We start from the raw sequence: 20,572 nt of genomic DNA, 5'->3' as shown, positions 1-20,572 counted from the left end.
GACTAATAGCTCATTTTAAACATAACCGATTGTAGCATAACCCATTGATCTGGTCATTTACAATGGTTCGGCTAGTCAACAGAAGTTTCGAAATACATATAGCATCAGCAAAATAAAACGGCGCTGATCTTAATACAAAATAAGTCAATTATACGTTGTTGTTTTTTGTTGTTGTTGTTTTTTAAACTGGCTTAAAAGGTCCAGGCAGATTTACTAAGGGCTAATTTGACAATTCAGTTTGCAGTACATCCAACATTTTTGCATAATGGTGTTGGTCTGAGGAGTAAAATATATTTTCTTGTATCTCAGATATCTCGTATCGATATATTAATGAATATTCGTTAACATTTACACAACAAGTTCTGAGTGTGCGAGTGGCCTTGTAATCTTATCATAACAATGCCGGCTAGAGAGTGCAAAAGCGTCCATCAATTGACTCCTTTGTCACGTTTAGGGGCCCAATTGGCTATACCGTCGAAGAAAAATTATAGTCCATATGGAAAAAAACTGTTTTCCGCTTAACTTAACATGGGCTATTATTCCATTCACGTGAAATGGAACTAGTTACAGCCTTTTAAAAATTTAAGAGATTGAATAAATCTTCAAGTACCCATATTATTTAAACAATACTATAAGAATGCGATTATGCCAAAAGCAATATTTCAATACTTTATAATAATAATATAATAATTTACAATGTATTATATTCTGAAACAGTCGTTTTAAAAGAAAATCGTTTATTTCACTATCAGGCTCTTAAAAGCACATATAAATATAACGATAACTTTAGCATTGAATTTATACCTGCTCCTTTGAATACTCGACTGGCTCTTTGAACACAATCCACGTGACACTTTCAAACAGTGGGGGCGTGGTCAGGGAGCCGAGATAAGTCCAGTAATCGCTCGTATTTGCTGCAATACACATTACTCAACTAATTAGTTGTTGCATTAAATCTAAAAGTGAAAAACAATTGAACGATCAAACACATCATATGCAAAAGTAGTAGGTTTACATGTATATTAAGCGTTCAACAAGCAAACTTTGGCTACTTCCTACAGATGAGGTTGAAGGACAACGGACACCAGTCAATCACCGAATTACTATCTGGAGCTTTCAACTGGGCTGCATATAGAGCTGCTGATGCATGTGAAGCATTCCTCATTTCATGTTGGCACCGGACGTGGAAAATTTTCGTAAAATGTCTTTCCTTTTTTATAACCCTACAGGATATTTAGTTGCTAGTATGTGAAAATAGTAACGTGAAAGCATGCTTAAAAGTAGTATAATGTCCAATTACGTGTCAAACAGCCAATGAATGTGGAACGGCATCGAAATTTTCCTAAAAAAATACAAATGAACTAATGTTACATATATCTATTTTGTTGATGTCTTAGCTTCAAATGGTAATGAAGTAATTACGAAAGTGTAAATCTTTATAAGCAAACAAAGAGTTTAAAGTTGTAATAACTTTAAACTCTTTGTGTGCTTATAAAGATTTACACTTTCGTACATTTCGTAGACAAAAAGGTTATTTCGCAAAGAGAGATCATAAAAACTAAACCACAAACTTTTCGTAGAATTACACTACCAACAGCCCAAATATGTGCCTGTGCATGATACATTCTGGTGTCTGTGGTTCTACTTACAGGGTAGGAGGAGGGTGGGGTCGAGGGTAGTGTCCACGGTCATATCCGCGCCACTGGTCTTCAGTTTACCGCAGTTATCTGATATAACTTTGAATTGATTGCACGCAACCCCAGGCTGAAATTGATACATTAAATTAAATTAAAATAAACAAAAAACTTACACTAGTGTTTAATTGTAAATATGATACAATTTCATACTTGTTGTATTTGTTATCAAACAGTTTATGGAGTAATGGTTAACGATATGTTTTGCTATATTGCGACCGACCGTCATTTTTTATTGAATGTGTGTTTCGTTTTAAGGGTATTTTCTTAATTGTATTTATCTTCATGTAGTTTTTTCCTTGAAGAGCAGGGAAAAAATATTGTGCAAATGGAATTAATTGCTACAGTTTCACTTTTGCATGTTCAATATCCGAGTATGAAGGGTGTCACAGTATTTATATGAAAAATAACAGAAACAAACGTATGCAATAGCCAAAAGTTTAATCATAAACCCCTTTTAATGGCACAGGGTAAATGCCAAAGACATAAAACACAAAAACAAAAAATCACCGTGATGAAGATGCCAAGAACCGCCAATCCGTCAGGCTTCTGGACGGCGTCAGCGAAGCTGCTGTATTTAGTAGCGTTCCAGTGAACCAGATGCAGCTACAAACATAGCATACTAACGTTATGTCTCATACAGAATACACATTCCTCTTTACAGATCTGATGTATGTTGGCAAACAGATATATTTGTCAGCAGTGTAACTAATTCAAAACAAACACAGGAATGAGCCAAGACGGTATTGAATTTATGTTTTTTGGCACTGTGACGGCCAATATCAACGATTTAATCACAACAATTGTTTTATAGAATCATGTGCTCGCTAAGGGCGTCCTTTGACAAATGATCGTGAAACGCATTACAGCAGTAAAGGTCTTGTTACACAAAGAAAGATTCGCTTTCAAGAATACACATTCCAATATTGAGTTCAATATCAAACGTTCGTTGCGTACACAAGCAGGGTCAATGTAAGTGTATCCTACCTCCGAAGCGTACATCTTGCCGTCGACAGTGTGTTCGGATCCACGGCCGTCTTTGGCACCCCAATGGAGATGAAACTGCTCCAGGCTGTATTCGTCTTTACCCAGGGGACCGCCTGTCAGAACTGAAATAAAGGCATCGGTACACAGCAAACTGCATTGTAAAGGAAAAGGCAATTCAGCAATATATAAGCTCTTTTTAAATACAGTCATACATGTATTAAGAGTCCACCTATGAAACACTCAGGTCAATGTGGCTGCTAAAACAGGTGCATGGCCGCTTAATCCAGGTGGGAAACTTTTGCCAATGAAGCAAATAGAAATATTTAATATATCTTATGAATGACAAATGACTGGTACTTCAATTGCATTGTATGATGTTTCCCTAGTATATATTGCTATAAGGTTTAACCTTGAAGTGTAAATACAACTTTAATCGCGACTCAAGGGGAGGGAACGTAGCACTCAAAATCAAAATTATTTTTTACATAGACTCTCAGATAGTTAAATGACTTCCGGAAGAAAATGAATGAGTAGTCGGTACGTAGCAATTTGGGAGGGGAGTTGCAGAGGAGGTGTTATAAAATTTGATGTCAGCCTTCTGTTTGCATTACGGCTTGACCCTACACCCCCCCCCCTTTGAAGATAAAATTGAAATTTAGTAGTCATAATAGAGAATTTTACCCTCATTATTGAACGAGGTACCAAGGCTCCTAAAAGGAGCTTTTCAACTACGATGGATGACATCAAAAGCGTTCCGAAACCAAGTTTAGAGGAGAAAAATTGGTCAGCAAAGGTTAGATGAGAGCCTACTTGACTCAGTGTGTGTATACCACGTGATAAATTGCGCCTTAAATGCTACGTCGGAAGGCAATATTTTGCTTCGAATGAAGACTTTGAACAAAGATAACTTTCCTATTTGTCCACAATTTTAAATGAAACATAGCGCAGTCTACGCCGCTTACGGAGCCCCGCCTTCGGTATTTCGTTTTTTTACCAGAGTTTGATTGAGAGTTTAGATTATTAAAACACTTCGACAATCCTATGATTATCAGTTGCTCTCTCTCTCTCTCTCTCTCTCTCTCTCTCTCTCTCTCTCTCTCTCTTTCTCTCTCTCTCTCTCTCTCGTTATCTTCAAGTACAATGTTAATAACATTAATACAGTTGAAATTTTAATAAAAGTTTGCATTCTATTTAACATATAATAAAAAAACATACGACATTATGTATATGGCAATTTTGAAAGCAGGAATGGTGAACAAGCTTCTAGCGATATTCTTGTTTGTATAGTTGGTTACATTGTTTATGGTTGTTTCAAATGTGTACATTTTAACCACTCGAGGGTGAGAATTAAGATGTATATAATACCCCTAAAATATAGATTTACATACAATTAAGATACACTTTTAATTCCCTATGATAGAAATGGTCAATTACCCGTTAACATAAAGTATAAATTTGAAAACAATTTGTCGTTTTGTAAGTTTAAACTTACTGGAATGAGACTTGTTGATTGGAACAAATACTATTCTTTTTTATTTGTTAAATGCTGTGTAATTTAGCAATAAATATTTTTTTAGATAATAAATTTGAAAAATCGACTGCCCTTTTCTGTGGATGAGCATTTGTAAGCGTCAACTGCACAAATCGCTCACCTGATCGATTTAGGATGTTGATGGGTAACTTCAATAAAGGTTGTTGCCCGATTAGGTCAATGTGTGTATGTGTGCGTGCGTGCGTGGGTGAATGTGTGCGTGCGTGCGTGCGTGCGTGTATGTATGTGTATACGTATGTGTGGGTGTGCGTGTGTGCGTGCGTGCGTACGTACGTGTTTGTTGTGTGTTTGTGATTTTCAGGGTTTTTTTAATAAATAACCTGACTATTATCAACTTCATAAAAAGCATTAATACTAAACACTCTATTCTCCATTCTAAGTGTAACATTTTGCAAATACTCCCCGGAATAAACACTCCATCCCTCCTCCGTAAAAACACATACCTCCCTTTTTCGTGATTTGGCACATAATGCTGTGTCCGTTGTTGACAAGCTTGACTTCACTCTCTGGAGTGTAGTTGGTCGACAGGGGGTTGGATCCCTGGACGTCGGAGTCATACTCCGCCGCTGACGTCACGATATCGATTGGAGACTGACGTTCGCCGTTGGCGATCGGGAAATCCTTGCCCCAAGTCGATGGGCCTGGAAGTAGGTGAGAAAGATGAAACTTAAGACGTCTGTGCTATTTTAACAGTACTAGTTATGTTTTGAAGCTTGTATTGCTATTTAGCTGGTTGCTCTGTTAGTAATGCGTCTAGTTTGCATAAAAAATCATTGCTTAATACATGAATACGCATGCGTAGAATAGCATACATGTATTTAAATCATGACCAGAATACGCCCTCTCCAAAACAATGAAGATCCGGTAGTCTAGTCATACTGTCTATAACAGAAGAATATTTTTTTTGGAGTAACAACATTTTTTATCTAATGCTGCTTTGGTTAACATATTTTAAAATACATTTCATTTTTTTTTCTGAAGACAACTTGAACGCCTTTCCCCTTAGATTAGAATTTCATTTTTACATAAAGTCTTATAGCAAAAAAGAAAAAACTACCAAAACTCCTGGTTTCTGGACAAGATTTGAACACATTTATTTTTGTTTGGCAAAGATAAATGATAAACCCTGTGTGCTCATTAAGATAATACATGTTTCATTATTGTCCTGTGTGCGTCATATTGGACAATGGTATTAAATAAAAGATACCCTTTAACCGCACACCGTGACATTTCGTCCGGGGTTTAAAAGGTTAAACTAGTCAGCATATCTGTCTTATAATTTCAGAACCATTTTATTTAGATTCTTTAAAGGTGGCGATAATTACTATTCGCATTTCATTTCTCTTATAGGTATTATTATTGGAGTGCTGCCTATGACACTTCGATTGTACATGGTCAAAAAGCCGAATGTAGTTCAGCTTTTTCCTTAAGGTGTCTATGGGTATAATTATCATAGTGCTGCCGATGGCACGTCGATTGTACGTGGTCAAAGAGCCAAATATAGTTCAAAAGTCATGAAAAATAAGTTCGTCATCAGCATTAATAAACAAACGAAATAACCAAAACCATATTTAAATCCAGATGAAACTGGATTTCTTCACAGGCCTGGCCCAAATTATTTGCATACAGCCAAATAGTTTAATTGAACACATGGCCTTCGTGATAGCCAGTTAAGCGATTTTTCTGACGGTTAGTTTTAACAACGTAGAGTGACCGGGTCGGGACAATGTCATGGGAAAACAGGCACTTTATACAAAACCAGTGATTCAAATCTTACGCAGGACATTTAAACATACTGTGTGAAAACAATTATGAAGTAAAAATATCAAAATCGGGATTTACGAATCAAGAAGTCTAGTTTTTGCACAAACAAAATTTATACAAAAAGTATGCAGGATTTAAAAATAAAATAAAAAAAATAAAACGTTTACCATTTTTCGTCATATATCCCCAATGCGCCATATCTGTTTTCTTTAATCCTGAAAAAAAATCATCATCATAATTTGCAATAAATACAGTTAAGGACACTAAAACTTAAATATTAAATTGAACTTGATGCCTATAATAAGTATAATGACAAATGACCATGATGTTGATGCTGATTCTTATGCTTATGCTGATCCTGATAATGTTAATGATGACGAAGACGAAGACGATGATGATGATGATGATGATAATGACGATGATGATGTTATAGCTCATATTCTTGTTATTGTTTTCCATTTAACTACCACTTGATCTCATAACCTTTAACTGGTGTCTTAAAACTTGAAACTTTTACTTATGAAGATACTTATACTTCCAGTAAAGAATTGATATATCCTTAGATTTCACATTCAAGCACATACACATTTATATGTACAGTATTATATAAACATTGCAATCTTTAACCTCAGCCATGACCGCGATCGCTGATAAGCCGGCAAGGCCGGTGATAATTAACGGATAGACATGCCAGATTGACGGGTAAAAAGGCAGATAAACTCAGGTTGTTCAAAATGACGAATGAAGTGAGTTTTTGTATCATTTGTTTATTACTTAAAGCTGATGTATGATTAGTTTACCGTGTGCCTTGTGATAAAAACATGTACGGTACATATTATGCTCGTAACGCATAAGGGATATACACCATACTTCTTTTTTCCTCAAAACACATGAGCAATAAACACCAGTCTTCTCGCTGCCTCAATCACATGTGCGATATACACCGTTATTCCAGTTTCCACTGAACGGGTATTTGATTTACAAAAGGCTTCATTGATATGTCTTTAAGTAGATTCTCATATCATTTAGAGTGCATAATATCATTGGTATTTCCTTAAGGAGTGTCTTATATCATTGATATTTCCTTAAGTAGTGTCTTATTTCATTGATATTTCCTTGGGTAGTGTCTAATATCATTGATATTTCCTTAGATAGTGTTTTCTATCATTGATTTATCCTTAAGTACGGTCTTATTTCATTGATATTTCCTTGTGTAGTGTCTTATTTCATTGATATTACCTTGGGTAGTGTCTTATATCATTGCTATTTCCTTAAGGAGTGTCTTATATCATTGATATTTCCTTAAGTAGTGTCTTATTTCATTGATATTTCCTTGGGTAGTGTCTAATATCATTGATATTTCCTTAGATAGTGTTTTCTATCATTGATATATCCTTAAGTACGGTCTTATTTCATTGATATTTCCTTGTGTAGTGTCTTATTTCATTGATATTACCTTGGGTAGTGTCTTATATCATTGCTATTTCCTTAGGTAGTGTTTTATATCATTGATATATCCTTGGGTAGTGTCTTATATCATTGATATTTCCTTGGGTAGTGTCTTATATCATTGATATATCCTTGGGTAGTGAAATATATCATTGGTATTTCCTTAAGTTGTGTCTTTCTTTTAATTGAAGCACTGGAATCATATTTTTATGAACATGATACATATAACAATGTGAAAAAACAACATGTGTTTCACTTCATATCATTACATTGACTGCAATGTATGAACATTTAAATTAACAGAGACCTTAGCGGAGAAACATTTCTTATTCAAAGAAATCACAATGGAAGGTAAATGTTTTAATGGGCAATGTAGTACAGGAAATCGAGATAACGTGTCGTCAGATTAACTTTTTTCTGGATGTGTTAATAGAATTAATGCGCGGGGGTTAAAAAATGCGGCGTATGGTGTTATGAGGTTCAAAATAGTGCGAATTAAAAGACCACTTAATTTAAATACGTTCATAAAATTGCAACGTTAATATTAACTTGAAAGCAAGCCGAAAAATGTGAAAATAGTTCTTTGCGAAGAAGTGAGGGGATTTGTTAATCACAGATAATTATGCAGAAAAGGAAAATGTGTTGACTTAAAGAGCCTGCCATACTTTTATAACTACAAAACCTCAAAACGTCCTCAGCCGATATAGGGTTTCATTTCAAGTTATTTACACTAGCAATACACTTGCCATATTAAAGCAATGGTAATATATCCTAGTACATAAAGGTTTATCATTTAATGTTATAAATCTAGCTAATTATCTTAAAATTGATCAATTTCCATTGACTATATTTTGTTTATCGGTAACAGTCTGGTGCCACTCATTTTCTTTGGATTCTGTTTGTATTGCCTTTGAGCCAGAATTGTGAAATTTTGTCACGCCTACAGCCTTTAAAGGCCTTCAGCGCTTTCATTAATAATTTACAACTTGCCTAAGTACTCGTGAAGTTGACAATAAAAAATGCTTATGCAGAGAATAGGACAGTCGATATTTTCAATTAACCATTTGAAACATTTATTTCTAAATTATACAGCATTTAATAAAAGAGTCATAGCACCTGTTCAAATAAACAATGTGGCATTCCCATTCGCAACAGTGAACCGAGTATAAAACTAACATCACGACAAATTGTTTTCATATGTAAATTGATACTTTATGTTAACGGGTAATTGACCATATTTGTATCAAAGGAAATTGAAACTCTATGTACATTATATATTTACACTTGGGTATTGTACTCGTATCGACATTCCCACCCTCAAGTGGTTGAAAAGTACACATTTGAAACTACCATATACAATATATACAACTATTCAAAAACATAACTATCGCTTAAAGCGAATAATGCTTCTCATATGCCCATTTTCTATGAAAATTCAGAAAATGTCATACAATGTGCTGGTAGAAGGTAAATGGTTGTATTATTTTTATACACAAGTTGGTAGGAATCATAACGTAAAAAGATATGCTCAGGTTTAAGAATTAACTTTTAAAGTAAATTTAAAGTAACAAAATAAAAAGCAGCAGTTGTAATTCACAAATATCCAAGATATTTCTAAATCTATCAGATAAGGGGAGTTTCAGGGGGAAACAACATGCAGCACAAGATTATATTTCTGGGTATGCACTTCTTCTTATTGCCATTTACCTACATTTCAAGTTTCATTTCAATCCATTTAGTATTTTCCATCAGGTTAAGGGGAGATAAGTAAAAGCATACACAGGGCAGGATTATGGTTCTTATGCTTATGTTTTCCTCTGTCTCACATTGTAATCTATTTTTATTTGAAGTTTCATTTCATTCCAAAATATGGCCAGGAAAAGCAGGCAATTATGAAAAATATTTTTTATGGGGAGATAACTTCAATGAATGTGCGCTGCACTTCCTCCAATTGGCAATCTATACACTTAGTTTTATTTCAATATCATTAATAGTTTTTAAATTATTCTGCGGACAAGGGTATGACGGTCGAAATGACGCCCGATTGGACAGAGAGCTAGACGGACGGGCGAATTGGCGGGTGTATATTATCACTTCGGGGAGCATAATAAATTAGAGACATTATGTACAAATCTTATAGCAATCGAATCATTAGCGTTTTATTACCGATACATGTACATGTATTAGTTGACGTGCAATATTAAGAAATAATAACTTATCATGAAACAATCGGTTTTACGACTGTTCTTGTGATGGAAATACCTCTTCCGTTTGTTCCTTGTTAATAAAGCATTCACCAAAGTAAACATGCTGTCAAAGACAACTTTTATATCTTTATAATGGCAACATTTGCAGCACTTACAGTTGGTTTAATATCAATCCAAAGAACATTAAGTTTCATGTATATCTTTAAAATTGGAACAAACAATGTTCATTAAATATATCATATTTATATCATCGAAACTGATATCAATTGCCAACCTTTGAAAATTCCGGCGTCTTCAAGTGAAACTAAGATTTAGTCTATCAACGGATCTTTTTCTTTCCAACATATATGTTTTGAATACTTTCGCTTTTTTGGTATATTTCTATGACATTTACGTATTGGTCCTTTTACCTTCAAATGGCTGAATCATACAGAAAAATGTTTTGTTTAGTTTAACGATTCGCGTAATTTGAATCTATGTCCAAATTGAAACAAGCAGTCGATAGCTGTCTCTATAACGAACTGTAATGAGCTGTCTCTGTAAAGAGCTTCCATAGCATCGTAAAGTAATTGTTATCGCCGCAATTGAGAGTATGCTTAATTGCAATACTGATAGCAAATTACAATAGTATCCAGGGGCGTAGCTTCCTATAGGCCGTGTAGAAAAACCAAAAAAAAAAATGCCAAATCTGCAATAAAAACTGAAGGCATAGGAGGGTGAGGGGCTAAAATATCAAATTCCGACAAATGAGCTTTAATATATAGAAAATCTGTATTTCAAATATATCGTTTTCCTTTGCAACGCGGCATTAATGTTTCGTTTATAATTTATCGGAAGTTGCATACCAGTGGTCTGCGCGTTCACGCTTTGACGCCGTGCTGGTACATTAAACATTTCCAATCGGCTTGGTTTGCGGGCGCTTAATTATTTGAAATTGTAAACTGTCTGGCGCCAATGTTGCCAGACATAGTCCTACGTATCCTGATTTCGATAGTCTCACTTTGACTTCAATAGATAAAGATACCAAACAACAACAGCTAGACGGAACTTGGCAATTATGCCTCCAGTACCAGTTTCCACCCGAGTGTCCGAACTATGATGGACACAGTTCAGGACATTGGATTCTTGTTCAATTTTTCAGAAAGTCGTCTAGCAGCGTTTCAGGACAAGCTTTCTACTGATGTCGCAACGAAAGAGGAAATGAACCGGCGCACTAAGCTTCGCTCGTAATGTGAGACACGATGGTTCAGTCGTGCGGACGCACTCGAAACGTTCCAAAATGCGTCCCCCGTTGTGGTCCACGCACTTGAAACTATTAATGAAGACGGAGACGAGAAGGCCGGCCAGTATTTGCCCGCTGTACTGCGCTTTGAATTCATTGTCTCACTTGTAGTGGCGCAACACATTGGGTACTACCGTGAACCTGACAAATCTTCTTCAGAAGGAAGGCAATGATCTACTACACGCTGTTGAAAAAACAAACGTAATTGTCAAATTGTGCAATGACTGGAGGGCTGATCCTGATGTGCAGAATGGACTGTACATGAAAGCAACGGATATAAGCTCAGGCTTCGACATTCAACCATCAATGCCAAGAAGAGTTGGTCGACAGCAAAACAGAGCAAATCCCGAGGTGCAAACACCATCTGACTACTTTTGAATAACCTTGTACAATGTCTTCAAAGACAGAAACAGTGCACAACATTTATTGCCTTCAAAACTGGAAATTCTGTAGGACGACATGCTGCCATCAATTTATGCTGCTAAGGCCCCTGATCGCCACGAAACATTTGACATTAGATGGAGCATCGCAGCCGCAAGTTTATCTAGACTACAAGAGACCACGAAGCACACCAACAAGGACCTGTATCCTAGCATATTTACAATATTAGAGGTTCTTCTTACTATGCCACCAACATAAGCCTCTTGTGAAAGGTCGTTTAGATGAATGAAACGAATAAAAAACTTCTTGCGAACGACAATGAAAAGCGACAGGTTGTCATCCTTGGCCCTTATCCACAGCCACAAGAGCATGATCATAGATGTTTACCGCGTCATCAATGTGTTTGCGTCGCGACAATGCAGGAAGCTAGAGTTTTTAATGATCCCGGAAAGTCAACTGTGCTGTAGAAAGTGACATATATATATATATATGGCATTGTTTGTGCAAATACACATATGATTAGCTTAGATTTTGGCAACAAAATGCATAAATATTGAGCGAAATTTAATTAATAAAATGTTCAATGTTTTACTTCTATGGTCTGTCTTCTTTGGCTAAAATACGTTAAAAATTAATTTAAGGTAAAACATTATGATATTGTTGCTCTCTTTAATGTTTTTACAACAACGAAATAAACGCCAAAACGCACCTACTATCACTTAGCTAAGCAAATTTCCGGGGGTGGGGAGCGTGCCCCCGCACCCCCTAAAACGTGGCCTACACATATATTTTCGTCAAGGTACGCCCCTGAATACAGATTGCAAACGGCAATCATATTGCATACAACATGTCGATTGGAACACCTCGTCCATTTTCGATGTCAATTGGCAGCAGTGTTTCGATTGACAGCATGTGTAATTCCAACAAACACGATACCTCAATATAAACAAAAGACAAAATACCTATATTAAACTGGATGTGTATAAGCTTACAACCAACAGGTGTTTAAAACATATCAAGAATACTTGGAAAAATATCGCACAAAGTAGATACATACCCAATATCAACCATTCACACATCTGATATCGGTCACTTTTCAACAATGTAACTATATGGGAATTATTTTTTTCGTATATAATAAAGATATATATGGAAACTTGCCTTTTCAATTCCAACTAAAGCGCACAAAAATATACTAGAAATCTCAGTTACCGTTAACACACACTAGACAAACCTTCTCACTGTGTGTGCAGATGAATGTGTGAAACAAGGAATTGGATCGATCGAAGAAATCTTCAGTTCTGGTAATAGAACTGCACGGTCAGTTCCAGATCTAAAATAAATAGCTTCTGTAGTTGATAATTATCTGAGAAATAAGCTTGGAAGATCCGATTCCATAGAACCAATGGAGAGTAATTAATTAGTCGAAAGGTCTTATAGAGCTTCCTAAGCCAGTCATGGCTATAAGCATTAGCAATTGCATTGGTCGATTGTATTTTAGATGAGTAAAAGACGCTATGAAAGCGGAGACAAATTATTGAAACGATGGAAAAACGGGCGCGGGTTCTCTGTCTATTTTACCGGATTCAAACTATAGCATTTAGGTCAAGGGATGCATACACAAGCATTTCTGATAATCATAAACTGTTTGTTTACTACCGATAGAAATCCTTGTTATACGGCCTTCTACTAGCCATTCGTTTGGCCTCTTTACGTCTTACTACATCAAATACTTCACAGACGAAATTGAAAAGAAGTAGTTTTACTCTTAAACTTAGATATATAAATATAATTTGCAAAAGCATCAATAAACTGAACATAAATCGTAGGATGCATTCAAAAAATCGGTTCATAGTATTATCTAACCACAATCGACATGCTCATCAACGTTTGCAATTGTTATCATCGGAAAAACTCACTGCTATCGACAACCTTGTTAGCAGCACAATTTTCTAAATAATGCCAAGATGCAAAAAAGAGAAGCCATCTAACAGGAAGTGTAAACATATGTTAATGAAATGTTATGTAGACAATGTCAACTTATACTAGACATCTCTAAACAAACACGTGCAGATGAACAAAAAAAATGCATTTCCAATTAAAATGTTTATCATTTCCAAATTATATTTAACACACGAACACGAGGGCTGAAATACTCCGAACTATAAACAACGGTGGAAGCTTATCACATTATGTGAACAGACAAATATGTGGAAGAGGGTCAGCGACGGACGAGTTCTTTCTGCCTTTAATTGGCGCCTCGCTTCAGCGAGACGCCCTTTATATAACGTTTTCTAGAGATTCACATGGTAGGAGCGTTAGTTAATTACAAAATAAATAATTGTACATCGTTTTTTTTCTTAAAGTTTAAAGATGAACTTTTTTGAATAACGACAAAAAATGCGAGCATTGATAAGTAGACAACTGTCAAGGCCCCTTGCGAGCATCGATTTAATGACATGTTAATTGACATGTTAATTTCAAGAAAAATCTAGTTCATTTATAACAAAGGTCAGTTTGACTATGACCCGTGTGTATTGTTTGAAAGATTGGCGTTTTTTCTTTGTTCAATTCCATTTCAGCTTTCAGCATCAACCTGTTTCCAATTGCATTTCAAAAGCTCATAACAACCGAAATCGAAAAAAAGTTATTAATTGAAGTGTATGGGCATAGAACTAATCTATTAGTTATCTCTGAATATAATTCGTCAAACAAAATATTCTGAATTCACATAAAAACGTTTATGCTATTGTTCGATGGTAGCATAATGCATCAAATATTCATCTTTAAGGGTATTTATATCATTCCTATTGTTTATAGAAGAAAACTTGACAAAAATGATTTTCCACCAGTCTTGGATGTAACACCCTGATAAGGAGACATAATAGGAATGCATATGGACCGTTTTAAATTTCCATGGGGTCTTTGCATGTCCACTTTAAGAGGACTGTGATATTCTATGCCTTTAAAACGATAGAATCAGGCTTTTTGTCCAAACCTGAAGTAGAATTGGAGGAACAACATCGTTTTGTTTTTGCTCTTAAACGCATTATGTCTTCGTAACCCGTGTTGCAGAGGTTAAATACAACTAATTATCGACTGATTGTTCTATTTAAAAGACATTGAAACAGTTGCCTAATTTATATACTTGATTTTGGTAATATAATCAGCGTTGTATAGATCTTACCAAGTTCATTGCCAACATTACAATTTGACTACCAATTTCAGCTCCATTTGTAGACTAGTCTTTAGAAATCCTGAACAATACACATGGAGCATACATTCAAGTTGCCTTTAATATTAGGGATTTTGGATAAGTTTGTTTATGCCTGATCTAATCCTAAACAATGAGTAGACTTGTGTCAACAAAGTACAAAACTACAGTTTGTTAAAACAAATGGGTTATTAATGTGGGATCATATCGTTTAAATAAATGCGCTAAATGACTGCGAGATTTTGATCTAAACGACAAAATCAATGCGACCCTATTTAAAGACAGTGAATTGAATTGGCGTTGTCACAAATTTCACGGGTCGATATTAGTAACCCTCTCTACATGGTATCCCACTGTAAAGTAAATGATCTTTCTAGACCGAGTTGCTGCAGAAAATCTCTACATTTGGCACTGTCTGGTGTATTCCCCTACTTTAACCACGTCCACTCTGCACCCGAAACTCCTCAAGTCATAACACTGGACATGAAAGCTTTCTAGCCCTGATAATGCCTTTCTAACTAAGAATTTGACAAACATATGCTCGGTATTTTTACGCAATCATGTAATGTGTCCCAGTGATTCTAGTGTTTTGGTTAAAGTCATAAGATTAATATTTTAGAACCTGTTCAGTGGAAATAGCTTGAATGTAATACAATTCACAGACCCATGCGAGGGTAACATAATCATATCACCTGGTGATAAGCGTTATGTCAAAGGGTAACAGTACGGATAAGCTTATGTAGTTTTTGTGAGAATTTTACATAAAAAATCACGCGAGGTATAATGATAAACAATATCGCAGTTGGAGTTTCGCGGTGAATTTGTTTCTGTAGTAGAAAATGTACTATTAAACATACTGGTACGTAATCCTATTGTTGACAAATTAATGTAATTGTTTATACACGCGTTTTTCCTTGTGTAAACAAGGTCCTGCAGCTGCGTTTCTCAGAATACAAACAATTAGGAAATGAGCCTTGAGAATATGTATAAACAGAAAATAATCGAGAATAAGAAATAGACCAATTGCTCGATGACAGCGTGTGGCATCTGGTTTTAATACCTTGGACAAAAAACTCAACTGTCAGCAAAGTAATTTCCGTTGTTTGTGATTCGATCAATTGCTGCAATATTTTTCTGTACTGTGTGGTGTAACCTATTGTTCAAAAGAATTGCTTAATGTAAGCATTATACAGACACGTATATAACGTAGCTATGAAGCCCTTCTTTTATCAACACGGATATGCTTTTAAGTATTTAAATGTTCATAACTTTAACTATTCTTAACTAAGCAAAATATATATGAACGGTGACTTTTTTCATATATATTTTGAAGGGACAGACGACCGAAGAAGTGCCATATTTTTACACAATAAGGCAAATGTATAACTTTTGAAGTGCAATCATAAAAAAAACGATAGTTTAAAACGCTCAACAAGCATTTACATTTTGAACAACAAATTCTATCTGGCAAGATGCCCAAGGCTGGGAAAATTGATGGTGAAAGATAAACATAAACTGCAAGTAGTGACAGAACACGCCGCAAAATGCCGCGCTATGTTTATCTGACTTGATTCATTATTTTGAAAAATTTGCGTATCCTGTCGTTGAGTACTTAAAGTAACTTTATTTTTTCTGTTTTACTTCAGGTTTATTAGGCTTATACTTTTAAACTTGCATTATTATTAAGTATTGGGGCACATGTGAGGTTGACTACTCATAAACTAGTTTAAACATTTGCTAATCAATATATTCCAGTGCATGTTTGGTATGTATATTACCTGCGAATTTGAGGGGGGGGGGGGGGCGCACTCGGTGCCAGTCCGTACCTCTTTAAATCGTCCAAGTTTACACCAATATCGCTGAGAAAATGGTAAAATCCTCTCAGAATGCACCATATAGGACTTGAAAATTATATTTTTTCTTGCTGTAGTACCGACAAAAAACCTGTCTACGTTTTAATTGCGGTTTTCAGGGGGTGGGGGGGTCAAATGTTCAGAGATTGTAGCCCAAACGTGTGTGTACGTCTCTGCATCGATAAACTCGTAGCTTGTTTTGACTTAAATTTTCATTCAGCAAGCTTAAACAACTTAAAATTAAATTAAGAAATTTGAGAAGTGGTTTTTATCTTTTACAAATGTTACAAATTGTTTGGAGAGCGCTAATAAACGAAACCTGATATCAGTTATTGTGAGTAAAGTTGTATTCACTCGATATTTTCAACAAAGTAAACAGGACATATATTTAGCATCACATGCAGTAAACAATTGCTTGCTTCAAAATATGGAATGTAACACTCCAATAATATACTTTATGTAGACTTTGTTGTAGCGTTTTGTTCTAAAATAGAACACATTGATACATTAGTAATGGTTCAAATATATTCCATACTAGTATACTAAAATAAATGTATCAATATTGATGCGAAAAACTAAAGAAACAAGCTAAGTAGCAAAAAGTTGAAACATAAACCCAGTTTAATGGCACTGGGTAAATGCCAAACTCTGCTAATTTTGTTTCAGCAAATTATATTGTTGTTATTTCCATGATGGCAACATAATATCACTGGACTCGAGTGGATATCATGATGATTATACATTTGACAATAATAGCATATGTTCACTCATAAGCGATCACTGTAATATGTTGTAAAAAATAATTAACTTGCAAATCATTATAAATTATTTTATTCAAAAGAAAAACATGCAACATATAATTTCTCTACTTCACCCAACTGATAATTGCACTGGTTTGCAATGCAGTTTACCAACATGCTTAATATTTCCACACGTTTTAATTCAAAGCGAATGCACTGTTAAGTTACTTAAATTAAATTAATTAAAATACAAAAAAACTCACCCTTAAGACTTCTTTGTCCTAACAAAAGATCTAACCACTTTGCACGCTACCACAAAAGACTTGAAATGGCTGGGCTAAGGTATTGACTACTGTATGTATAGAGCTAGCGATAAGGACGTTCAAGGCTTTAACAATAATTGAGTTATTTTAGCCCGTATTCTATGGTTTATTAAATACCTATATTCTATGGATAGAATTGAATACCAATATGTCTAATAATTGTACAAACATTATCAAATACAGAATATGAGACACAGAATAATTTAAGCTATATCACGCCGTATTTTAGTTTTAGTTTTGGTTGCGAATTCCAACGAATACAACTTCAAATATGATCATGATCATTAAACATTTGTCCCAGAGGCTTTAATTGCCCTATTCACAAAAAATGATGATGATGATGATGATGATGATGATGATGATGATGATGATGATGATGATGACGACGACGACGATGACGATGATGATGATGATACAAGTTAGTTTTTTCCATTGAACTTAAACATTAATCACAAAACCTTTTATCACTAAAGTCTTATAATTTGATCTTTTTACTATAAAATATACTTACTTCACGTATAAAATTGAATTATATCCTTTTGTTTAACCTTCAAGCTGATTCAACATTTGTACAATATATGTATTGTAATCTTTGACCTTGACCATGACCGCTGTCGCAGATAAGCCTGCAAACGTGGTGATAATTAACGGGTAGATATGCCAGATTGATGAGTAAATGAACTCAAAGCAGCGTCGGTATTGTCTTACTTCCTTAGGAGTGGAAGGAATGCATTCACGTTTTCATGACAAGGATAAATTTAAAAAAGTGCAGGCAAATAAAATGTTTTTCACATCATAATATTAAATTCACTGTAAAGTATGAAATATTAGATTTACTAAAAATAGCGGCGAAACATATTCTTATTACAACATATTATAATGGTAGTAAACAACTTCAATTGTGTATGGACAATGAAGTTTTACAAACTTAAAGATTCTCAGTTTAAAATTGACATTTTGTCCGAGTTCTCATGAAGTAGACACTCACATTAGCTCATGCACGGACTACGCTTGTCGAAATTTTCAGTCTATTATCTAAAACATGTTTTGCATTCTAAAAGTCAAAGTGGATTTGTCTAGCCGAGTTGATTGCTAAATTATACAGAGTTGAATAAATGAAATAGCATCGCATATGATTAAATTAAAATGTTTAATGTGGCATTCCAGTTCGCACCAGTGAACAAATATAATACTTACATAATGACATCATGGCCAATTGTTTTCACTTGTAAATGGAAACTTTATGTTTACTTTATGTTAACGGGTAATTGACCATATTTGTATCATAGGGCATTAAAAATGTGTATGTGATATGAATGCCCAGTGCCACTCAACCGGGTTTATGTTTAAACTTTTTGCTAATGAGCTTGTTTCTGTAGCTTTTTGCATAAATGATGATGATGATGATGATGACTTAAAGCTAACAACTAGTCACTTGAATATTTTTTTCATAAAGCTCGTATACAAAATGAAGAATATGGTTATTTATTACTACATGTATTGAATCTGGTTTGTGTTATTTCTCTTACTCTAATAGCTTCGGATTGCGACCTGTTCAATAACTGAAAGCCTTTGCAGCAAATTGACAATTCTAACATTGACCATTATTTGACCTAGGTTGAGCACTTAGTTGTGTTACATATTCTGGACAAGCTAGTTATATTTTCTATTATCAATAGAGCCTTGGCATTGAATACAGGTTAGCAGAAATTGTTTGTTTTAACATTGATAATTATTTGAATATGTCTAAACACTTATTTGTGTAACATAATCTTGAATGGCTAGTTACAGTATTTATTATCTATTGAACTTGGCATGGAAAACAGGTAAGCAGAGTTGCTTGTACTAATCTCTACCAGAAACAAGATGTTGTTTATATTGGCAAGGAAAATGCCGTAAATGTGTCCCAGTAAATGAGTGATGTCAACTTCATCATTCCGTTGTATTCATCGTTGTTTATCATAAAATTCTAAATGTCCTTTGGAAACATAAAAATTCAAAGAATATAAATATCCATCTTCGTTTGTGTCTATATTTAACCGCATCGGAAAAAGCGACACTGTCAATGTCAATTCCTACTTTTGTCTTTTTACGTTTTGATAATGTAAAACGTCGTGACTATAAGTCTACTTTCAATCCTTTCTTGCTTGCCGATTGGGCTCAGTCTCAGTTTCGTTTTTAGACTGTTCATTAACAGTTATGAAACGGTCCCTAATATTATTCAATCTTGGTCGATTTCTACACTTAATGCTTTCGGAAATGAATTGTATCTGTTTTTGGTTTTAGAATAATTCTACACGAACACAGCCCCAAACGAACCCTGACTGAAGTGGCATGTTGAAACAGAGTTTACCATTCATGCAGTTAATCTTGAAAAAACAAAACTCGATCCCTCCAACACCTTATCTTATTTCTATCTCAAATCATTTATAGGATTACAAACGCATGTCTTATCTGGTACATGCCAGCTTTAAAGGGTGATATACAGTCAGTAGTATTACGGTACTTTACAGCATCTAATATTTTTGTTTGTTAAAACAAATGTGGTATTAACATTGGATTTTATTTTTAAATGAATGCGTTAAATGACTTCGGGATTTTGATTTAAACGACAAAATTAATGAGACACTGTTTGAAGACAGTAAATTGAATTGGCGTTGTCACACGCTTTACGGGTGAACATAAGTAACCCTCTCTATATGATATCAGATTGTATAGTAAATTAGCTCTTACTAGAATGAGTTGCTGCAGAAAATCTCTACGTTAAGCACTGTCTGGTGTATGTTCCTTCTATAACCACATCCACTGTGCATTTGAAAATCATCAAGTCATTCTACCGGTCAGAAGAGCATATGCTAGCCTTGATATGTTTTCTTAATTATAATTCGACCTGTTTCTTTACTCAGTCTAGTCTTGTGTCTCAATACTAGTTATTTAGTTTAAAAATACAAGATTCAGCGGAAATAGTATTGACAATTATACAAATAACGGACCGATCTTTTAATTGCGCAAAACAAACAATGGGAATTTTGAAAATGTGGCTCGAGTCTCAATACAAGAAAAAAAATCAACCGATAGCGGACAGTAATGGTCAGTTTGGCACAATGAGAAAAGGTCGATATAGTC

At 34.8% G+C, this 20,572-nt stretch overlaps 1 protein-coding gene across 7 annotated transcripts in view; it reads right to left on the bottom strand.

The window, feature by feature from the left end:
- The window catches only part of LOC128223789 (carbonic anhydrase 2-like), a 41,870-nt gene that overhangs the window by 1,176 nt on the left and 20,122 nt on the right, over nucleotides 1–20,572 (bottom strand). For 2 of the 7 annotated variants that reach the window (XM_052933181.1, XM_052933180.1), the window contains exons 2-7: nucleotides 6,165–6,212; nucleotides 4,677–4,874; nucleotides 2,682–2,803; nucleotides 2,205–2,300; nucleotides 1,650–1,764; nucleotides 805–914 (exon numbers count right to left, since the gene is read on the bottom strand). In XM_052933181.1, the coding sequence (XP_052789141.1) occupies nucleotides 805–914; nucleotides 1,650–1,764; nucleotides 2,205–2,300; nucleotides 2,682–2,803; nucleotides 4,677–4,874; nucleotides 6,165–6,195 (672 nt within the window). In that variant the 5' untranslated portion in view covers nucleotides 6,196–6,212. Of the gene's footprint in view, nucleotides 1–804; nucleotides 915–1,649; nucleotides 1,765–2,204; nucleotides 2,301–2,681; nucleotides 2,804–4,676; nucleotides 4,875–6,164; nucleotides 6,213–6,526; nucleotides 6,549–12,550; nucleotides 12,650–17,386; nucleotides 17,454–17,957; nucleotides 17,983–20,572 lie in introns of those variants that run through there. The other 5 variants (XM_052933178.1, XM_052933182.1, XM_052933179.1 and 2 more) reach the window with 5 other exon arrangements.

The sequence above is a fragment of the Mya arenaria genome, chromosome 17, assembly GCF_026914265.1.
Source record: "Mya arenaria isolate MELC-2E11 chromosome 17, ASM2691426v1".
In the NCBI taxonomy this organism is placed as follows: domain Eukaryota; kingdom Metazoa; phylum Mollusca; class Bivalvia; order Myida; family Myidae; genus Mya; species Mya arenaria.
The sequence above is the reverse complement of the archived record's forward strand: the minus strand, read 5'-3'. Positions and strand labels throughout refer to the sequence as shown.